The sequence below is a fragment of the Oncorhynchus mykiss genome, chromosome 12 (genome assembly GCF_057628025.1).
Source record: "Oncorhynchus mykiss isolate SJ-2025 chromosome 12, ASM5762802v1, whole genome shotgun sequence".
NCBI lineage: Eukaryota > Metazoa > Chordata > Actinopteri > Salmoniformes > Salmonidae > Oncorhynchus > Oncorhynchus mykiss.
Genome location: NC_143033.1, coordinates 10,455,949 through 10,479,370, shown reverse-complemented (window position 1 = coordinate 10,479,370; position 23,422 = coordinate 10,455,949). Strand labels below are relative to the sequence as shown.

The window sequence follows — 23,422 nt, the reverse complement described above, 5'->3', positions numbered from 1 at the left end:
CCCAGGCTCTGCTACAGACCTACATACAGCCCCTCTCCCCAGGCTCTGCTACAGGCCTACATACAGCCCCTCTCCCCAGGCTCTGCTACAGACCTACATACAGCCCCTCTCCACAGGCTCTGGTACAGACCTACATACAGCCCCTCTCCCTAGGCTCTGGTACAGACCTACATACAGCCCCTCTCCCCAGGATCTGCTACAGACCTACATACAGCCCCTCTCCCCAGGCTCTGGTACAGACCTACATACAGCCCCTCTCCCCAGGATCTGCTACAGACCTACATACAGCCCCTCTCCCCAGGCTCTGCTACAGACTTACATACAGCCCCTCTCCCCAGGCTCTGCTACAGACCTACATACAGCCCCTCTCCCCAGGCTCTGGTACAGACCTACATACAGCCCCTCTCCACAGGCTCTGGTACAGACCTACATACAGCCCCTCTCCCCAGGCTCTGCTACAGACCTACATACAGCCCCTCTCCCCAGGCTCTGCTACAGGCCTACATACAGCCCCTCTCCCCAGGCTCTGCTACAGGCCTACATACAGCCCCTCTCCCCAGGCTCTGCTACAGACCTACATACAGCCCCTCTCCCCAGGCTCTGGTACAGACCTACATACAGCCCCTCTCCCCAGGCTCTGCTACAGACCTACATACAGCCCCTCTCCCCAGGCTCTGCTACAGACCTACATACAGCCCCTCTCCCCAGGCTCTGCTACAGGCCTACATACAGCCCCTCTCCCCAGGCTCTGCTACAGACCTACATACAGCCCCTCTCCCCAGGCTCTGGTACAGACCTACATACAGCCCCTCTCCCCAGGCTCTGCTACAGGCCTACATACAGCCCCTCTCCCCAGGCTCTGCTACAGACCTACATACAGCCCCTCTCCCCAGGCTCTGCTACAGGCCTACATACAGCCCCTCTCCCCAGGCTCTGCTACAGGCCTACATACAGCCCCTCTCCCCAGGCTCTGCTACAGACCTACATACAGCCCCTCTCCCCAGGCTCTGCTACAGGCCTACATACAGCCCCTCTCCCCAGGGTCTGCTACAGGCCTACATACAGCCCCTCTCCCCAGGCTCTGCTACAGACCTACATACAGCCCCTCTCCCCAGGCTCTGCTACAGGCCTACATACAGCCCCTCTCCCCAGGCTCTGCTACAGGCCTACATACAGCCCCTCTCCCCAGGCTCTGCTACAGACCTACATACAGCCCCTCTCCCCAGGCTCTGCTACAGACTTACATACAGCCCCTCTCCCCAGGCTCTGCTACAGACCTACATACAGCCCCTCTCCCCAGGCTCTGCTACAGACCTACATACAGCCCCTCTCCCCAGACTCTGCTACAGACTTACATACAGCCCCTCTCCCCAGGCTCTGGTACAGACCTACATACAGCCCCTCTCCCCAGGCTCTGCTACAGACCTACATACAGCCCCTCTCCCCAGGCTCTGCTACAGACCTACATACAGCCCCTCTCCCCAGGCTCTGCTACAGACTTACATACAGCCCCTCTCCCCAGGCTCTGCTACAGGCCTACATACAGCCCCTCTCCCCAGGCTCTGCTACAGGCCTACATACAGCCCCTCTCCCCAGGCTCTGCTACAGACCTACATACAGCCCCTCTCCCCAGGCTCTGCTACAGACCTACATACAGCCCCTCTCCCCAGGCTCTGCTACAGACCTACATACAGCCCCTCTCCCCAGGCTCTGCTACAGGCCTACATACAGCCCCTCTCCCCAGGCTCTGCTACAGACCTACATACAGCCCCTCTCCCCAGGCTCTGGTACAGACCTACATACAGCCCCTCTCCCTAGGCTCTGGTACAGACCTACATACAGCCCCTCTCCCCAGGATCTGCTACAGACCTACATACAGCCCCTCTCCCCAGGCTCTGGTACAGACCTACATACAGCCCCTCTCCCCAGGCTCTGGTACAGACCTACATACAGCCCCTCTCCCCAGGATCTGCTACAGACCTACATACAGCCCCTCTGCCCAGGCTCTGCTACAGACTTACATACAGCCCCTCTCCCCAGGCTCTGCTACAGACCTACATACAGCCCCTCTCCCCAGGCTCTGGTACAGACCTACATACAGCCCCTCTCCCCAGGCTCTGGTACAGACCTACATACAGCCCCTCTCCCCAGGCTCTGCTACAGACCTACATACAGCCCCTCTCCCCAGGCTCTGCTACAGACCTACATACAGCCCCTCTCCCTAGGCTCTGCTAAAGACCTACATACAGCCCCTCTCCCCAGGCTCTGCTACAGACCTACATACAGCCCCTCTCCCCAGGCTCTGCTACAGACCTACATACAGCCCCTCTCCCCAGGCTCTGCTACAGGCCTACATACAGCCCCTCTCCCCAGGCTCTGCTACAGACCTACATACAGCCCCTCTCCCCAGGCTCTGGTACAGACCTACATACAGCCCCTCTCCCTAGGCTCTGGTACAGACCTACATACAGCCCCTCTCCCCAGGATCTGCTACAGACCTACATACAGCCCCTCTCCCCAGGCTCTGGTACAGACCTACATACAGCCCCTCTCCCCAGGCTCTGGTACAGACCTACATACAGCCCCTCTCCCCAGGATCTGCTACAGACCTACATACAGCCCCTCTCCCCAGGCTCTGCTACAGACTTACATACAGCCCCTCTCCCCAGGCTCTGCTACAGACCTACATACAGCCCCTCTCCCCAGGCTCTGGTACAGACCTACATACAGCCCCTCTCCCCAGGCTCTGGTACAGACCTACATACAGCCCCTCTCCCCAGGCTCTGCTACAGACCTACATACAGCCCCTCTCCCCAGGCTCTGCTACAGACCTACATACAGCCCCTCTCCCTAGGCTCTGCTACAGACCTACATACAGCCCCTCTCCCCAGGCTCTGCTACAGACCTACATACAGCCCCTCTCCCCAGGCTCTGCTACAGACCTACATACAGCCCCTCTCCCCAGGCTCTGCTACAGACCTACATACAGCCCCTCTCCCCAGGCTCTGCTACAGACCTACATACAGCCCCTCTCCCCAGGCTCTGCTACAGACCTACATACAGCCCCTCTCCCCAGGCTCTGCTACAGACCTACATACAGCCCCTCTCCCCAGGCTCTGCTACATACCTACATACAGCCCCTCTCCCCAGGCTCTGCTACAGACCTACATACAGCCCCTCTCCCCAGGCTCTGCTACAGGCCTACATACAGCCCCTCTCCCCAGGCTCTGCTACAGGCCTACATACAGCCCCTCTCCCCAGGCTCTGCTACAGACCTACATACAGCCCCTCTCCCCAGGCTCTGCTACAGACTTACATACAGCCCCTCTCCCCAGGCTCTGCTACAGACCTACATACAGCCCCTCTCCCCAGGCTCTGCTACAGACCTACATACAGCCCCTCTCCCCAGGCTCTGCTACAGACTTACATACAGCCCCTCTCCCCAGGCTCTGGTACAGACCTACATACAGCCCCTCTCCCCAGGCTCTGCTACAGACCTACATACAGCCCCTCTCCCCAGGCTCTGCTACAGACCTACATACAGCCCCTCTCCCCAGGCTCTGCTACAGACTTACATACAGCCCCTCTCCCCAGGCTCTGCTACAGGCCTACATACAGCCCCTCTCCCCAGGCTCTGCTACAGGCCTACATACAGCCCCTCTCCCCAGGCTCTGCTACAGACCTACATACAGCCCCTCTCCCCAGGCTCTGCTACAGACCTACATACAGCCCCTCTCCCCAGGCTCTGCTACAGACCTACATACAGCCCCTCTCCCTAGGCTCTGCTACAGACCTACATACAGCCCCTCTCCCCAGGCTCTGCTACAGACCTACATACAGCCCCTCTCCCCAGGCTCTGCTACAGACCTACATACAGCCCCTCTCCCCAGGCTCTGCTACAGACCTACATACAGCCCCTCTCCCCAGGCTCTGCTACAGACCTACATACAGCCCCTCTCCCCAGGCTCTGCTACAGACCTACATACAGCCCCTCTCCCCAGGCTCTGCTACAGACCTACATACAGCCCCTCTCCCCAGGCTCTGCTACAGACCTACATACAGCCCCTCTCCCCAGGCTCTGCTACAGACCTACATACAGCCCCTCTCCCCAGGCTCTGCTACAGGCCTACATACAGCCCCTCTCCCCAGGCTCTGCTACAGGCCTACATACAGCCCCTCTCCCCAGGCTCTGCTACAGACCTACATACAGCCCCTCTCCCCAGGCTCTGCTACAGACTTACATACAGCCCCTCTCCCCAGGCTCTGCTACAGACCTACATACAGCCCCTCTCCCCAGGCTCTGCTACAGACCTACATACAGCCCCTCTCCCCAGGCTCTGCTACAGACTTACATACAGCCCCTCTCCCCAGGCTCTGGTACAGACCTACATACAGCCCCTCTCCCCAGGCTCTGCTACAGACCTACATACAGCCCCTCTCCCCAGGCTCTGCTACAGACCTACATACAGCCCCTCTCCCCAGGCTCTGCTACAGACTTACATACAGCCCCTCTCCCCAGGCTCTGCTACAGGCCTACATACAGCCCCTCTCCCCAGGCTCTGCTACAGGCCTACATACAGCCCCTCTCCCCAGGCTCTGCTACAGACCTACATACAGCCCCTCTCCCCAGGCTCTGCTACAGACCTACATACAGCCCCTCTCCCCAGGCTCTGGTACAGACCTACATACAGCCCCTCTCCCCAGGCTCTGCTACAGACCTACATACAGCCCCTCTCCCCAGGCTCTGCTACAGACCTACATACAGCCCCTCTCCCCAGGCTCTGCTACAGGCCTACATACAGCCCCTCTCCCCAGGCTCTGCTACAGACCTACATACAGCCCCTCTCCCCAGGCTCTGGTACAGACCTACATACAGCCCCTCTCCCCAGGCTCTGCTACAGGCCTACATACAGCCCCTCTCCCCAGGCTCTGCTACAGACCTACATACAGCCCCTCTCCCCAGGCTCTGCTACAGGCCTACATACAGCCCCTCTCCCCAGGCTCTGCTACAGGCCTACATACAGCCCCTCTCCCCAGGCTCTGCTACAGACCTACATACAGCCCCTCTCCCCAGGCTCTGCTACAGACCTACATACAGCCCCTCTCCCCAGGCTCTGCTACAGACCTACATACAGCCCCTCTCCCCAGGCTCTGGTACAGACCTACATACAGCCCCTCTCCCCAGGCTCTGCTACAGACCTACATACAGCCCCTCTCCCCAGGCTCTTCTACAGACCTACATACAGCCCCTCTCCCCAGGCTCTGCTACAGGCCTACATACAGCCCCTCTCCCCAGGCTCTGCTACAGACCTACATACAGCCCCTCTCCACAGGCTCTGGTACAGACCTACATACAGCCCCTCTCCCTAGGCTCTGGTACAGACCTACATACAGCCCCTCTCCCCAGGATCTGCTACAGACCTACATATAGCCCCTCTCCCCAGGCTCTGGTACAGACCTACATACAGCCCCTCTCCCCAGGATCTGCTACAGACTTACATACAGCCCCTCTCCCCAGGCTCTGCTACAGACCTACATACAGCCCCTCTCCCCAGGCTCTGGTACAGACCTACATACAGCCCCTCTCCACAGGCTCTGGTACAGACCTACATACAGCCCCTCTCCCCAGGCTCTGGTACAGACCTACATACAGCCCCTCTCCCCAGGCTCTGCTACAGACCTACATACAGCCCCTCTCCCCAGGCTCTGCTACAGACCTACATACAGCCCCTCTCCCCAGGATCTGCTACAGACCTACATACAGCCCCTCTCCCCAGGCTCTGCTACAGACCTACATACAGCCCCTCTCCCCAGGCTCTGCTACAGACCTACATACAGCCCCTCTCCCCAGGCTCTGCTACAGACCTACATACAGCCCCTCTCCCCAGGCTCTGCTACAGATCTACATACAGCCCCTCTCCCCAGGCTCTGCTACAGACCTACATACAACCCCTCTCCCCAGGCTCTGCTACAGACCTACATACAGCCCCTCTCCCCAGGCTCTGGTACAGACCTACATACAGCCCCTCTCCCCAGGCTCTGGTACAGACCTAGATACAGCCCCTCTCCCCAGGCTCTGCTACAGACCTACATACAGCCCCTCTCCCCAGGCTCTGCTACAGACCTACATACAGCCCCTCTCCCCAGGCTCTGCTACAGGCCTACATCAAATGAAAATCAAATCGCATTTTATTTGTCACATGCGCCGAATACAACCTTACTGTGAAATGCTTACAAGCCCTTAACCAACAATGCAGTTCAATAAATAGTAAAGAAAATATTTACTAAATAAATCAAAAAGTAACACAAGAAAATGACATAACAATAACGAGATTATATACAGGGGGTACCAGTACCGAGTCAATGTGGAGGCTATATACAGGGGGTACCAGTACCGAGTCAATGTGCGGGGGTATAGGTTAGTCGAGGTAATTTGTAAAGTGACTATGCATAGATAATAAACAGCGAGTAGCAGCAGTGTAAAAACGAAGGGGGGGGGGGGGGGGGTCGTCAATGTAAATAATCCCTGTGCCATTTGATTAGTTGTTCATCAGTCTTATTGCTTGTGGGGTAGAAGCTGTCAAGCAGTCTTTTGGACCTAGACTTGGCGCTCCGGTACCGCTTGCCATGCGGTAGCAGAGAGAACAGTCTATGACTTGGGTGACTGGAGTCTTTGACCATGTTTTGGACTTCCTCTGACACCGCCTAGTATATAGGTCCTGGATATCAGGAAGCTTGGCCCCAGTGATGTACTGGGCCGTACGCACTACCCTCGGTCAGATACATACAGCCTAGGTTACTCCTCTGGTTTGGATCCTTTTGGCCTAACCTATTCTATTTCTCCAATATCTTTATCCCTTCCTCTCTGAATTATTTCCCCCCGTGAAACAGCTGGAAAGGAACGAAGTCCTCACTAGACCAGAGATTTCACATTAGTATTACCAGAATGGTTATCTAGTCAAATCAAACTATATTTGCCACATGCACCGAATACCATAAGTGTATACTTCACCGTGAAATGCTTACTTACAAGGCCTTCACCAGCAGTGCAGTTCAAGAAGAAGAAAATATTTACCAAGTAGGCTATAATAAAAAGTAACAAAATAAGAAAAACAAATAATGAGGCTATATACAGGGGGCACCGGTACCGAGTCAGTGTGCAGGGGTACAGGCTAGTTGAGGTAATCTGTACATGTAGGTGGGGGCGAAGTGACTATGCATAGGTAACAAACAGTGAGTAGCAGCAGTGTACAAGAAGGGGGGTGTCAGTGTAAATTGTCCTGTGGTGATTTTTATGAATTGTTCTGCAGTCTAATGGCTTGGGGGTAGAAGCTGTTGAGGAGTCTTTTGGTCCTTGACTTGGCGCTCCGTTACCGCTTGCCGTGCGGTAGCAGAGAAAAGTCTATAACTTGGATGACTGGAGTCTCTTTTATGGGCTTTCCTCTGACACCACCTATTCTATAGGTCCTGGATGGCAGTAAGCTTGGCCCCAGTGATGTACTGGGCCATTCGCACTACCCTCTGTAGCGCCATGCCGAGCAGTTGTCATACCAGGCAGTGATGCAACCGGTCACGATGCTCTCCATGGTGTAGCTGTAGAACCTTTTTGAGGATGTGAATTTGAGTGGGTATGTGAATTTGAGTGGGTCTAGGGTCAAAGCACTTCATGGCTACCAACATGAGTTCCACGGGCTGTAATTATTTAGGCAGGTTACCTTCGCTTCCTTGGATACAGGGACTATGGTGGGCTGCTTGAAACATGTAGGTATTTCAGACTCAGTCAGGGAGAGGTTGAAAATGTCGGTGAAGACACTTGCCAGTTGGTCTGCGTATGCTTTGAGTACACGTCCTGGTAATCCGTCTGGCCCAGCGGCTTTGTGAATGTTGACCTGTTTTAAAAGTTTTGTTCACATCAGCTACCGAGAGCGTTATCACACAGTCATCCAGAACAGCTGGTGCTCTCGCGCATGCTTCAGTGTTGCTTGCCTCGAAGCGAGCATAAAAGGCATTTAGCTTGTCTGGTAGGCTCGTGTCACTGGGCAGCTCGCGTCTGGGTGTCCCTAATAGTTTTCAAGCCCTGCCACATCCGACGAGCATCAGAGCCGGTGTAGTAGGATTCAAAGCGTCAATACAGGTTTAAGTTTGCTTGTTTGATGGTTCGTCTGAGGGCATAGCGGGATTTCTTATATGTGTCCGGATTAGTCTCCCACTCTTTGAAAGCGGCAGCTCTAGCCCTAAGCTTGATGCGGATGTTGCCTGTAATCCATGGCTTCTGGTTGGGATATGTACGTACAGTCACTGTGGGGACGACGTCATCGATGCACTTATTGATGAAGCTGATGACTGAGGTGGTGTATTTCTCAATGCCATTGGATGAATCCCGGAACATATTCCAGTCTGTGCTAGAAAAACAGTCCTAAAGTGTAGCATCCGCGTCATCTACCCACTTCTGTATTGAGCGCGTCACTGGTACTTCCTGCTTTAGTTTTTGCTTGTAAGCAGGAATCAGGAGGATAGAATTGTGGTCAGCTTTGTATGCATCTCTGTTTGTGGAGTAAAGGTGGTCTAGGATTTTCTTCCCCCTTGTTTGCACATGTGACATGTAGGTAAAAATTTGGTAAAACTGATTTGTTTGCCTGCATTTAAGTCCCCGGCCACTAGGAGCGCCGCTTCTGGGTGAGCATTTTCTTCTTTGCTTATGGCCTTAGAGTTGGTTGAGAGCGGTCTTAGTGCCAGCTTCATTCTGTGGTGGTAAATAGACAGTCTGATCAACAGCTTTTCATAAGGTACTTGACCTCAGCTTTTCGTAAGGTACCCCGGGACTTCTTTAATATTATAATATTGCGCACCAGCTATTATTGACAAATAGACACACACCCCTCGTTTTACCAGAGTCTGTTCTGCCGGTGCATGGAAATCCCGCCAGCTCTATATTGTCTGTTTCTTCGTTCAGCCACGTCTCGGTGAAATATAAGATGTTACAGTTTTTAATGTCCCGTTGGTAGGATAATCTTAATGGTAGGTCATCCATTTTATTGGATCTGGGCCTGTTCCAATGAAAGCAGGATATCCTTCTCGTTAAAGGAAAAAGTGTATTCTAGTCCGCGGTAAGTTATCGCTTTTCTGATGTCCAGAAGTTATTTTCGGTCATAAGAGATGGTAGCAGCAACATTATGTACACTAAGTTAAAAAATAGGTTACGCAAAAAAAAAAAAAAAATTGCACAATTAGTTGGGAGAATGTAAAATGTCAGCCATGTTCTTCGACACCATCTTTACTTTTCGCAGCCTAAACCTGGAGTTGACCTATTTACATGATAATGAACATCAACTCCAACAATAGGCTCGATTTAGAATAAGTCAAAGCCCATGGAAAAGCAATAACTAGTTAACTTCCCTCACTAGGAGAGTAATTTAATTTTTGGTTGTTTAGCAGATGCTCTTACCCAGAGCGACTTACAGTAGTGAGTGCATGCATTTTCGTACTTGTCTACTGTGGTTACGAACCCACACTCCTGCTTGTTGCAAGCTCCATGCTCTACCAACTGGGCCACACAGGACAACTGTGTAGTGGATCCCACACAACAGGGTTTCCCCATCGTGTGCGTGTGCAGTTGAAGTCGGAAGTTAACATACACTTAGGTTGGAGTCATTAAAACTCATTTTTCAACCACTCCACAAATTTCTTGTTAACAAAATATAGTTTTGACAAGTCGGTTAGGACATCTACTTTGTGCATGACACAAGTAATTTTTCCAACAATTGTTTACAGACAGAATATTTCACTTATAATTCACTGTATCACAGTTCCAGTGGGTCAGAAGTTTACTTACACTAAGTTGACTGTGCCTTTAAACAGCTTGGAAAATTCCAGAAAATTATGTCATGGCTTTAGAAGCTTCTGATCGGCTAATTGACATTATTTGAGTCAATTGGAGGTGTACCTGTGGATCTATTTCAAGGTCTACCTTCACACTCAGTGCCACTTTGCTTGACATCATGGGAAAATCAAAATAAATCAGCCAAGACCTCAGAAAAAATATTGTAGACCTCCACAAGTCTGGTTCATCCTTGGGATGGTACCACGTTCATCTGTACAAACAATAGTACGCATACCGCTCAGGAAGGAGACGCGTTCTGTCTCCTAGAGATGAACGTACTTTGGTGTGAAAGTGCAAATCAATCCCAGAACAACAACAAAGGACCTTGTGAAGATGCAGGAGGAAACAGGTACAAAAGTATCTATATCCACAGTAAAACTAATCCTATATTGACATATCCTGAAAGGCCGCTCAGCAAGGTAAAAGCCACTGCTCCAAAACCGCCATTAAAAAAGCCAGACATCGGTTTGCGACTAGACATGGGGACAAAGATTGTACTTTTTGGAGAAATGTTCTCTGGTCTGATGAAACAAAAATAGAACTGTTTGGCCATAATGACCATTGTTATGTTTGGAGGTAAAAGGGGGAGGCTTGCAAGCCGAAGAACACCATCCCAACCGTGAAGCATGGGTGGTGGCAGCATCATGTTGTGGGGGTACTTTGCTGCAGTTGGGACTGGTGCACTTCACAAAATAGATGACATCATGAGGCAGGAAAATTATGTGGATATATTGAAGCAACATCTCAAGACATCAGTCAAGAAGTTAAAACTTGGTCGCAAATGGGTCTTCCAAATGGACAATGGCCCCAAGCATACTTCCAAAGTTATGGCTTAAGGACAACAAAGTCCAGGTATTGGAGTGGCCATCATAAAGCCCTGACCTCAATCCTATACAAAATTTGTGGGCAGAACTGAGAAAGCATGTGTGAGCATGGAGGCCTACAAACCTGACTCAGTTACACCAGCTTTGTCAGGAGGAATGGGCCAAAATTCATCCAACTTATTGTGGGAAGCTTATGGAGGGAAACCTGAAACGTTTGACCCAAGTTAATCAATTTAAAGGCAATGCTACCAAATACTAATTGAGTGTATGTAAACTTCTGACCCACTGGAAATGTGACGAAAGAAATAAAAGCCGAAATAAATCGTTCTCTCTACTATTATTCTGACATTTCACATTCTTAAAATAAAGTGGTGATCCTAACTGACCAAAGACAGGGAATTTTTACTAGGATTAAATGTCAGGAATTGTGAATAACTGAGTTGAAATGTATTTGGCTAAGGTGTATGTAAACTTCCGACTTCAACTGTATATGTATATAAAAATGGCCCCCTTAGTAGAGCTTTTGCAAAGCCTATCTCAAATCAAATTTTTGTTTGTAACACACATTTAGCAATTGTTATTGCGGGTGTCACGAAATGCTTGTTTCTAGCTCCAACAGTGCAGTAATATCTAACAATTGACATCAATACACACAAGCTAAAAGTAAAATAATGGAATTAAGAAATGTATAAATATTAAGACGACCAATGTCGGAGTGGTATTAAAATACTAAATACAGTAGAATAGAATTCAATATATACATATGAGATGAGTAAAGCAAAAATATGTTATCATTATTAAGTGACTAGTGTTCCAATATGAACGTGGCCAGTGATTTTAAGTCTATGTAAACTCAGCAAAAAAAGAAACGTCCCTTTTTCAGGACCCTGTCTTTCAAAGATAATACGTAAACATCCAAATAACTTCACAGATCTTCATTGTAATGGGTTTAAACACTGTTTCCCATGCTTATTGTAATGAGTTTAAACACTGTTTCCCATGCTTATTGTAATGGGTTTAAACACTGTTTCCCATGCTTATTGTAATGGGTTTAAATGCTGTTTCCCATGCTTATTGTAATGGGTTTAAATGCTGTTTCCCATGCTTATTGTAAGGGGTTTAAACACTGTTTCCCATGCTTATTGTAATGGGTTTAAACGCTGTTTCCCATGCTTATTGTAATGGGTTTAAACACGGTTTCCCATGCTTGTTCAATGAACCATAAACACTTAATGAACATGCACCTGTGGAACGGTCGTTAAGACACTAACAGTTTATAGACGGTAGGCAATTAAGGTTACTGTTATGAAAATGTAGGACACTAAAGAGGCCTTTCTACTAACTCTGGAAAAACACCAAAAGAAAGATGCCCAGGGTCCCTGCTCATCTGCGTGAACGTGCCTTAGGCATGCTGCAAGGAGGCATGAGGACTGCAGATGTGGTGTGGGCAATACATTGCAATGTCCATACTGTGAGATGCCTAAGGCAGCAATACAGGGAGACAGGACGGACAACTGATTGTCCTTGCAGTGGCAGACCACGTGTAACAACACCTGCACAGGATCGGTACATCTGAACGTCACACCTGTGGGACAGGTACAGGATGGCAACAACAACTGCCCGAGTTACACCAGGAACGCACAATCCCTCCATCAGTGCTCAGACTGTCCGCAATAGGCTGAGAGGCTGGATTGAGGGCTTGTAGGCCTGTTGTAAGGCAGGTTCTCACCAGACATCCCCGGCAAAAACATTGCCTATGGGCACAAACCCACCGTCACTGGACCAGGCAGGACTGACAAAAAGTGCTCTTCACTGACGAGTCGCGGTTTTGTCTCACCAGGGGTGATGGTCGGATTTGTGTTTATTGTCGAAGGAATGAGCGTACACCAAGGCCTGTACTCTGGAGCGTGATCGATTTGGACATGGAGGGTCCATCATGGTCTGGGGTGGTGTGTCACAGCATCATCGGACTGAGCTTGCTGTCATTGCAGGCAATCTCAATGCTGTGTGTTACAGGGAAGACATTCTCCCTCATGTGGTACCCTTCCTGCAGGCTCGTCCTGACATGACCCTCCAGCATGACAATGCCACCAGCCATACTGCTCGTTCTGTGCGTGATTTCCTGCAAGACAGGAATGCCAGTGTTCTGCCATAGCCAGCGAGAGCCCGGATCTCAATCCCATTGAGCACGTCTGGGACCTGTTGGATTGGAGGGTGAGGATTTGGGCCATTACCCCCAGAAATGTCTGGGAACTTGAAGGTGCCTTGGTGGAAGAGTGGGGTAACATCTCACAGCAAGAACTGGCAAATCTGGTGCAGTCCATGAGGAGGTGATGCACTATAGTACTCACACAGATACTGACTGTTACTTTTTATTTTGACCCCCCCGCTTTGTTCAGGGACACATTATTCAATTTATGTTAGTCACATGTCTGTGGAATGTCTCAGTTGTTAAATCTTACGTTCATACAAATTTTTACACATGTTAAGTTTGCTGAAAATAAACGCAGTTGGCAGTGAGAGGACATTTCTATTTTTCGCTGAGTTTATATGGGACAGTAGCCTCTAAGGTGCAGGGTTGCGTAACTGGTTGGAAGCCGCCTAGTGATGGCTATTTAACAGTCTGATGGCCTTGACATAGAAGCTGTTTTTCAGTCGCTCAGTCTCAGCTTTGATGCACCTGTACTGACCTTGCCAGGTGAACAGACAGTGGGTCTGGTGGTTGTTGTCTTTGATTTTCTTTTTGGCCTTCCTGTGACATTGTGTGCTTTAGGTGTCCTGGAGGGCAGGTAGTTTGACCCCGATGATGCGTTGGGCAGACCGCACCACCCTCTGGAGAGCCCAGTGGTTGTGGGCTGTGCAGTTGCCATACCAGAAGGTGATACAGCCCGACAGGATGCTCTCAATTGTGCGTTCGTAAAAGTTTGAGGGTTTTAGGTGCCAAGACACATTTCTTCAACCTCTTGAGGTAGAAGAGGCGCTGTTGCGCCTTCTGATCCACACTGTCTGTCTGTGTGGCTGGACCATTTCAGAATGTCAGTGATGTGTACCCCGAGGAACTTAAAACTTTCCACCTGCTCCACTGCTGTCCTGTCAATGTGGATAGGGGCGTGCTCCCTTTGCTCTTTCCTGAAGTCCAGCTCCTTTGTTTTGTTCACATTGAGTGAGAGGTTATTTTCCTGGCACCACTCCCAGGACCCTCACCTCCTCTCTCTAGGCTGTCGTCATTGGTTGTTATTTCAATAGGTGAACAACAAGTGGCATCCTAGCTAATACCTACTCACAAGGATTCCTAAATCATTGCTAAGAATAATGAAAATGACTGCAGTCAGTAATAGCGTCACTGCTATTAGCTTCACCACATACTATGTAATGCCGTTTGGGTCTTTGCGTGTCAAAAAAAGATACAGTAGCACTGTCAAAAAATCTGCAAACAAGCAATCACCAGCCACAAACAATGTTTTTAATTCCAGGAACCTACAGTGCTGGCCTTTAAAAAATAAAAAAGCTAGCTAGCTCTTTGATGCAAACAATGTTCTTCCCCAAAACCATAGCAAAGCTACAATCTGTTTCAGTAGCTCTAGTTAGCTAGTTAACTATATAGCTAGGTGTCATCTAAAATAACCCTAATTTACAAGACAGTTATTATTTGATTAATGGTGGTCATTTTATGTGAAACTAGCCACAATAAGGATTAGCCACAACAGTGGACTTTGCTGTTAGCCTTCAAAATAAAAAGTATAGCATAATTCTACTATTTGTATTCATTTGCATAACTGTCAATGATATACTTTTATTTTGAAGGTAACCCCCAAATTCCACTATTGTGACTAATCCTTATTGTGGCTAGCTTCACAACATGTAACCCGGTCCTTTCGAGCCTCACTAGCCAGATGAAGCTAGTTGGCTGCTTATAACGTTAGCTTTGGGCAACCAGGTTAAGTAGCTGGCTAGCTATTTATTTTCATGAACTGAAGTTCAATTTCAATAGGCGAACAACAAGTGGCAACCCAGCTAATACTTACTGAAGGATTCCTAAATCATTGCAAAGAATAATGAAAACGACTGCAGTTTCTACTGGTCATTGTTTTCAGGCTTGATGTATTGGTGCTAGCTAGGTACCAAGCTAAAGCTAGCTAGCTACCCCAGAAGTTGCGGTCGAACAAATAATGCTTTATTACCAACGCGGTATTGTAAACGCATCGTTCGTGGCCGGTGTTTGTTTGTTTGCAGACGTTTTTTGTACAGCTTTGACAGTGCTACTGATAGTAGTGGTGGCGCTTGGCTTGGACGTGCAAATTCAGAACACACAACATTCTATAATAGTACTGTTATTTGATGTGTCAAATTAAAAGCTTAACGCTTCAAATAGTGTTATTTGACGTTTATCTTTTTTGACACGCAAAGACCCAAACGGCGTTCCATAGTATGTCGTGAAGCTAATAGCAGAGACGCTATTACTGTGTAACTTTGGTAGGGCAACATCTGAAAAATAGCGCACTTGGTAGTGTGTACCGGGGCTCCACCAGAAAGCCAACATCACCCACGACAGAGAACGGTTGATTGTCAAGGGCAATGAATTCCATTATCTTGGCGTTAATGGATTTCACCCCTGAGTTGTCTCGCTGAAATGTTTCTTACTCTTTCAAATGACTGCTCAACTTGTTGTCTGCTCGATCCACACAGAAGACATTGTGGGCTAGGTTAGGAATGCTGTGTTGCACGTGTAGCACAACATTTTCCGTGGCATCATTACGTTATATAGATATGCACTGCAGCTTTGACATCGGTTTTGCACCCAACTAGACGTCGGCCAATACCGATGTTGCCATTTTTAACTAATATCATCCGATTCCGATATATTCATCAACTTATATTGTGCATCACTAGTAAGGTAAGTTGTATGCTTCCCCAAACTCACACGCTGCCAATTCAGTCTTCATAAAAAACATGGAGGCAATTATTTTATAGTCAGATTTTCAAGCAAGGTAAGACATGCCTCATAATATAAAGTAAAATGTTAAGGTTTCAAGCAATTAAGTATGTTTTCAAAATGCATACTGCCTCCAGCTCACAGTGTAAAGTGGTGTGGGATAGCATTGTATATCATACCCCCAAGACATGCTAACCTCTCACCATTAAATCAAATCAAATCAAAATCAAATCAAATTTATTTATATAGCCCTTCGTACATCAGCTGATATCTCAAAGTGCTGTACAGAAACCCAGCCTAAAACCCCAAACAGCAAGCAATGCAGGTGTAGAAGCACGGTGGCTAGGAAAAACTCCCTAGGAAGAAACCTAGAGAGGAACCAGGCTATGTGGGGTGGCCAGTCCTCTTCTGGCTGTGCCGGGTGGAGATTATAACAGAACATGGCCAAGATGTTCAAATGTTCATAAATGACCAGCATGGTCGAATAATAATAATAATGCAGAACAGTTGAAACTGGAGCAGCAGCACGGTGGGGACAGCAAGGAGTCGTCAGGTAGTCCTGGGGCATGGTCGTAGGGCTCAGGTCAGTTGAAACTGGAGCAGCAGCACGGCCAGGTGGACTGGGGACAGCAAGGAGTCGTCAGGTAGTCCTGGGGCATGGTCCTAGGGCTCAGGTCCTCCGAGAGAGAGAAAGAAAGGGAGAAGGAGAGAATTAGAGAACGCACACTTAGATTCACACAGGACACCGAATAGGACAGGAGAAGTACTCCAGATATAACAAACTGACCCCAGCCCCCCGACACATAAACTACTGCAGCATAAATACTGGAGGCTGAGACAGGAGGGGTCAGGAGACACTGTGGCCCCATCCGAGGACACCCTCGGACAGGGCCAAACAGGAAGGATATAACCCCACCCACTTTGCCAAAGCACAGCCCCCACACCACTAGAAGGATATCTTCAACCACCAACTTACCATCCTGAGACAAGGCTGAGTATAGCCCACAAAGATCTCCGCCATGGCACAACCCAAGGGGGGGCGCAAACCCAGACAGGACGACCACATCAGTGAATCAACCCACTCAGGGTCCAGAGTAACGCCGAGGTCCTTCAGTTTTATTTGAGACGACTGTACAACCATTAAGATTAATTGTCAGATTCAACAGAAGATCTCTTTGTTTTTTGGGACCTAGAACAAGCATCTCTGTTTTGTCCGAGTTTAAAAGTAGAAAGTTTGCAGCCATCCACTTCCTTATGTCTGAAACACATGCTTCTAGCAAGGGCAATTTTGGGGCTTCACCATGTTTCATTGAAATGTCCAGCTGTGTGTCATCCGCATAGCAGTGAAAGTTAACATTATGTTTTCGAATGACATCCCCAAGAGGTAAAATATATAGTGAAAACAATAGTGGTCCTAAAACGGAACCTTGAGGAACACCGAAATTTACAGTTGATTTGTCAGAGGACAAACCATTCACAGAGACAAACTGATATCTTTCCAACAGATAAGATCTAAACCAGGCCAGAACTTGTCCGTGTAGACCAATTTGGGTTTCCAATCTCTCCAAAAGAATGTGGTGATCGATGGTATCAAAAGCAGCACTAAGGTCTAGGAGCACGATGACAGATGCAGAGCCTCGGTCCGATGCCATTAACATGTCATTTACCACCTTCACAAGTGCAGTCTCAGTACTATGATGGGGTCTAAAACCAGAATGAAGCATTTTGTATACATTGTTTGTCTTCAGGAAGGCAGTAAGTTGCTGCGCAACAGCCTTTTCTAAAATTTTTGAGAGGAATGGAAGATTTGATATAGGCCGATAGTTTTTTATATTTTCTGGGTCAAGGTTTGGCTTTTTCAAGAGAGGCTTTATTACTGCCACTTTTAGTGAGTTTGGTACACATCCGGTGGATAGAGAGCCGTTTTATTATATTCAACATAGGAGGGCCAAGCACAGGAAGCAGCTCTTTCAGTAGTCTCAGACCCCGTAACGGGAGGAGTAGAGACCAGAGAAGACTCGGCCTCTGACTCCGACTCGCTGCTTAATGGGGAAAACCGATTGAAAGTTTCTGTCGGCTGAATGAGCGACACCGGTTGAGCGTTCCTACAGCATTTCCTTCCAGAAACCGTGAGAAAGTTGTCCGGCTGCGGGGACTGTGCCAGGGGATTTATACTACTATCTGTACTTACTGGTGGCACAGACGCTGTTTCATCCTTTCCTACACTGAAATTACCCTTGCCTAACGATTGTGTTTGAAGCTGGGCTTGTAGCACAGCTATCCTCGCCATAAGGCGAGTACAGCGACTGCAATTAGAAGGCATCATGTTGAGGAAAAAAAACAAAAATATAAACGGTAATTAAAAAGTAAAAACCGTAAAGTTGTCAGGTAGCAAAATAGGTTGGCAACAAAACGCACAGCAACTCGAAAACAAGTCTGCAAGTTGTGACCGGAAATGACATCAATGCCAAAGTTAGTTTGCCTGTTTTCAAATAACAGGGTAGGTTAGTGTTTTATATCATACCCCCAAGACATGTTAACCTCTCACCAGTACAATAACAGGGTAGGTTAGTGTTTTATATCATACCCGCAAGACATGTTAACCTCTCACCATTACAATAACAGGGTAGGTTAGTGTTTTATATCATACCCCCAAGACATGCTAACCTCTCACCATTACAATAACAGGGTAGGTTAGTGTTTTATATCATACCCCCAAGACATGTTAACCTCTCACCATTACAATAACAGGGTAGGTTAGTGTTTTACATCATACCCCCAAGACCTGCTAACCTCTCACCATTACAATAACAGGTTAGGTTAGCATTTTATATCATACCCCCAAGACCTGCTAACCTCTCACCATTACAATAACAGGTTAGGTTAGCATTTTATATCATACCCCCAAGACCTGCTAACCTCTCACCATTACAATAACAGGTTAGGTTAGCATTTTACATCATACCCCCAAGACCTGCTAGCCTGTATTGTTTTTTTCTCCCGGTCAATTTAGACATCGTCTTTTAATTTTTTGGTGGCCAAAAGCCGGCAATTACCGGTTAACGGAAACCCTGCTCTGTCGTCTCATTGTTCTGTCATTACAAGTAACAAAATATGAACCAAATGTGTTATAAAGACTCATGTAAATACTGTTCAGACAGTGTACCAGGCCACACAGGCTCAAACTCACTATATTGCCTGTCCTTACTACTCCTGACTCCGCTAAATCACTGTGACATCAGGAGCCTGCCTGGTCAGTAGTCCTGTACTGCCAGCTTCAATCACTCAACAAAACAGGCAGTCAGTTTCACAAACCTGAAATTCTAACTTGGTAACAGATACCACAGAGGCAGCGAAACTGCTTACATGTGTACATTCATGACATTGGACTACACCCAGCTGAATTAGCCTCTGTTTTATTGACAAACACTGAGGCTTAAAATAGAAGTGTGTGTGTGCGTGCATTTTGTGCTTTAAAAAAAATAAAATATATATATCTATATCAGGCTTGTTTTATTATAGTTGCTAAAAACTGAGCAGAAATCTCTGTGGTTTGGTTTTTAGAGAGATCATCTGTAGCTAGGCTATTACCCTGCTTCCTCAGAAGAGCTTGCCTGGTGCCCCAGACAGTCTCCTCCTATGCCTCGAGGGGAGGAAGACTCAAGGGAGAGCAAGAACAACAAGATCATGGCTGCTCTCCAGCCCTCAATTACTAATTAAAATCTCCCTGCTGCTGAGTCTAATTGTGTGTTTATGTCAAAGTCTGATCCTTCTTGACTAAACAATGGAAATACTGTTGCAGACTGAGAGGCTCCTTGGCCCCTGTGTCTGTACTGTATCGCTGCTACAGACAGGAGTCTCATTGGCCACTGCTCTGTCTCTCTCTCTCTTACACACACACACACACACACACACACCCTCTTTGATGGATGCTTGTAGAAGCACAATCGGCATGTCACTCGGTTCAAAAACCTAGGAGTTACTGTAACGCCTCAAGGCCTCACATTCAGGCCCAGGCGTCACCCCTGGCCACAGGCCCAGGCGTCGCCACAGGCCCAGGCGTCACCCCTGCAGCACACTGTCTTGAGACAGTAGCCCTTTGCTGTCATTACCTTGAGCATGAAGGTCTCATCATCAACTGTCTTAATAATAGTCTCTTCTTTTCCCTTCTCTCTCTGCAGTGATCCCTATGTCAAGCTGTCGCTCTACGTTGCGGATGAGAACAGAGAGCTTGCCTTAGTCCAGACTAAAACCATTAAAAAGGTAACCCCTGGGGACAATGTTTTATTTTATCAATTGATCAGGAAGTCTTTGTCTGTAGTTTATAATCTAATCCTCTGGCGTTTCCTTCTTGTGTCCTGTGGTTTTTAAACAACAACAATCCGAGTTATTTTTTTGATTGTTGATAAATCTGACCCGAGAAAGTGTTTCCTGTTTACACTACTGAGCAATGTGAATTGTATTGTGTAGAACCCAGTTAGAGGGAGGATGAGGACCAGCTAGAGACGGCCCCAGAACACTACTGTAGTCTGACGTGAACACCTTTCCCCAATATTAATAAGGCTATGTGGGTGAACTCCCTTACCACCAGAGGGAGCTGTTTCATAGAGTTCAGCATATCAAGGTAATAATACACTCAATCTGAGGGACCTCTTGAGGGTATTTTGGAAACCCTGTTTCAGGATTCTTACTATTGTCGTGTTCTAGGCCTGGCCTAACCTAACTAACAGGATTGTGGAAGAAATTAGCTAAAAAATAGCATAGAGCTGTTCCACTGGAGTGTGCTTCATAGAATGTAGCCCAGTTTTATTTGATGTATGAAAGACCTGACATCACAAGAGAAGGACAATTCCTTCCATCTTCCTTCCAGTCCTGTCAGAATTAAAAACAATACGGATGCCACGTTTATTATTCCCAACCACCATCCTCTCCCTCTCTGGGTAAATCTCCTGTGATGATGGCCAGAGAGACTCAGCTTATCCCCTTCCTTCCTGCAGCCAGCCTTCCTAGCCCTCCCATGAAGTCAGCCGTATGCTGTCCATGGCCCTGGCAGGGATATAAATAGCTGACAATGTGCTGCTATGTGGAGCAGAAGACCCTTTTATTTCAGTCACTGTGGGTTTCTGAAGGTGTGCTGCTGCCGCAGTCAAAGCACTGTGCAACCTGTGCCTCGTGGCAATATAAGGCTAATTCTGGGCCGGTATTCATAACACGCCTCTGTGAAGGATTGCTGATCTAGGATCAGGTCCACCTTGTCCGTTATGATCTTAAAGCCCAAACTTATACTAGATCAGACAATGTATGAGATGGACCCAGGATTTATTGTAAACTCTCCTAAGAAACAGGTCAAAGATTGTCCCTGACAGCGATGGATGTATCACATTTATCAGTGCCGTTCTGCTAATATCAGATACCACATAGAGGGTTTCTCTTTGCTCAAGCAGCAAGGTGACCCAGGACTGGATCCATATCTTAACATATTATGCAGTGGTTCTCCTGTTTGGCATGGAACCTTATCCGAATAGATTTGTATGATGTGTCTTCTCAGTCTAAGAGGAGGTAGAGAGACACTTCCACCATGGTGGGAGATATCACCTGATGTCACAAATAAGTTATTTTAACAGAGATGATACTTTGTCAAGGATGTAGCTTAATCAGACTACCTTGTAACAATGCCACTTCATTGACATTCTGGTGTGTCTCTTATTTTAATAACCGGATGTATTTTAATCAGTCTTCTCACGTAGTTTACAGACTAATTTTAAAGAAAGTGTAGGCTATTTGTTTCACAGCATGCAGGAAACGCACCAACTGATCAGCCTCACTGAACTTGTTTATCTATTCTTTTCTTTCAGACTCTAAATCCCAAATGGAACGAGGAGTTCTATTTCAGAGTGAGTTTCTTTACATTTACAGGGCCTTGCAAAAGGATTTCTTCACATTTTGTTTTAAAAAGTTGGATTAAAATGTATTTAATTGTAATTTGTTAACATTCTACACAAAATACTCAAACATAAAATATATATATATATTTTTTTTTTTTGTAATTTTTTAAAAATGTTTGAGTATTTATATAAATACTCAAACATTTAAAAAAAAATGTACAAAAAAAAATAAAAAAATATATTTTATGTTTGAGTATTTTGTGTAGAATGTTAACAAATTACAATTAAATACATTTTAATCCAACTTTTTTTCCAACTTTCCAACTTTAATCCAACTTCCAACTTTTATTTATATATATATATATATATCAAATGTCATAAATATTGTCGTTGCATAAATATTTAGCTCCCTGAGTCCATACATGTTAACAACACCTTGAACAAGAGCTTGAAGAACTGTCAAAAGAATAATGGGCACAATCTCGGTGTGTAAAGCTCTTCGAGACTTACTCAGAAACACTCACAGCTGTAATCGCTGCCAAAAGTGCATCTACAAAGTATAGACTCAGGGCTGTGATTTACTTCTGTAAATTATATTTCTCTATTTAATTTTCAATACATTTTAAAACATTTCTAAGAACATATTTTCATATTTTAATTTGTTCATTGTGGGGTATTTTGTGTAGATGGGTGAGCTGTCATTATTTTATGTTTTATTCCATTTTCTAATCAGGCTGTAACACAAAATATGGAATAAATCTCTAGGGGTATGAATACTTTCTGAAGGCACTGCATGTAAACACATTATACCCATCATTATCCTTCTCCATTTTTTGTTCAAGGGTCTGGTGCTGCTACACCCCATTTTATTGCCATTCAACACTACTATGGAAAACTTCCAGACCTCAAACTATGTCATCAAATGGAACAATTGCATTGTTTACAAGTCCATCCACACATATGTGATTCATCCAGCTGGCTATTCTGAGAGGAATAATTGTTCATTCAGTGCTAGTGTTAGCGAGTACATTCAGAGCTAGCGTTAGCGATTTACGTTCAGCTGTAGCCTAGTGTTAGCGATTTACATTCAAGGCTAGTGTTAGCGATTACATTCAGGGCTAGTGTTCGCGATTACATTCAGCTGCAGCCTAGTGTGAGCGATTTACATTCAGGGCTAGTGTTAGCGATTACATTCAGGGCTAGTGTTAGCGATTACATTCAGCTGCAGCCTAGTGTGAGCGATTACATTCAGGTTTAGTGTTAGCAATTACTTGCAGCGCTAATGTTAGCCAGTTAGCTATTAGAGATGGAGACTGACACTCAACAGAGCATGCTGAGGTTTGGCAGCCGGAAGCTATCGTGACACACGGCTTAAAAACTTAAGTTAAGTTAAGATATCAGACCTCGATTTCAGTCTACCTCTAAGGCCGTGTCTAGCCTTGACAGTTCATGCAGCTTTTGCAGTTCTGATCATGGAGTTCTGATCATGGAGTTCTGATCATGGAGTTCTGATCATGGAGTTCTGATCATGGAGTTCTGATCATGGAGTTCTGTACGCGTAATGCTTCCACACCTACATTTAAATGTCTACCGTATCCACATTGTGTCCGGATTCTCTTTTCCTGCGCTATAGTCAATTGCCAGTATGGATTCTAAAAAACGGTGGAACGGGTTATATCTGATAACACAACAACCACTTGATGATGGTATGAGCCAACTACTGTAGCTAGCTAGCCAGCAAAGTTAAAAGGATTGCCAACAGGTTAGCATAACTTTAGCCAAACAATTTTTTTCTTCCAAATATGTTAGCTGGCTAGCATTTATGAAGCCAGCAAAATCATTCCTCACACCCCAGGAAAATATTCCCCCTAAAAAAAAATAAAGGTGCCTCTCACTCCCA

The 23,422-nt window shown here is 47.0% G+C and overlaps 1 protein-coding gene across 16 annotated transcripts in view; it reads left to right on the top strand.

The window, feature by feature from the left end:
- Window positions 1-23,422, top strand: part of nedd4l (NEDD4 like E3 ubiquitin protein ligase) — a 121,479-nt gene that overhangs the window by 15,052 nt on the left and 83,005 nt on the right. For all 16 annotated transcript variants that reach the window (XM_090191686.1, XM_090191682.1, XM_090191676.1 and 13 more), the window contains exons 3-4: window positions 19,819-19,900; window positions 21,493-21,531. In XM_090191686.1, the coding sequence (XP_090047812.1) occupies window positions 19,819-19,900; window positions 21,493-21,531 (121 nt within the window). The remainder of the gene's footprint in view (window positions 1-19,818; window positions 19,901-21,492; window positions 21,532-23,422) is intronic.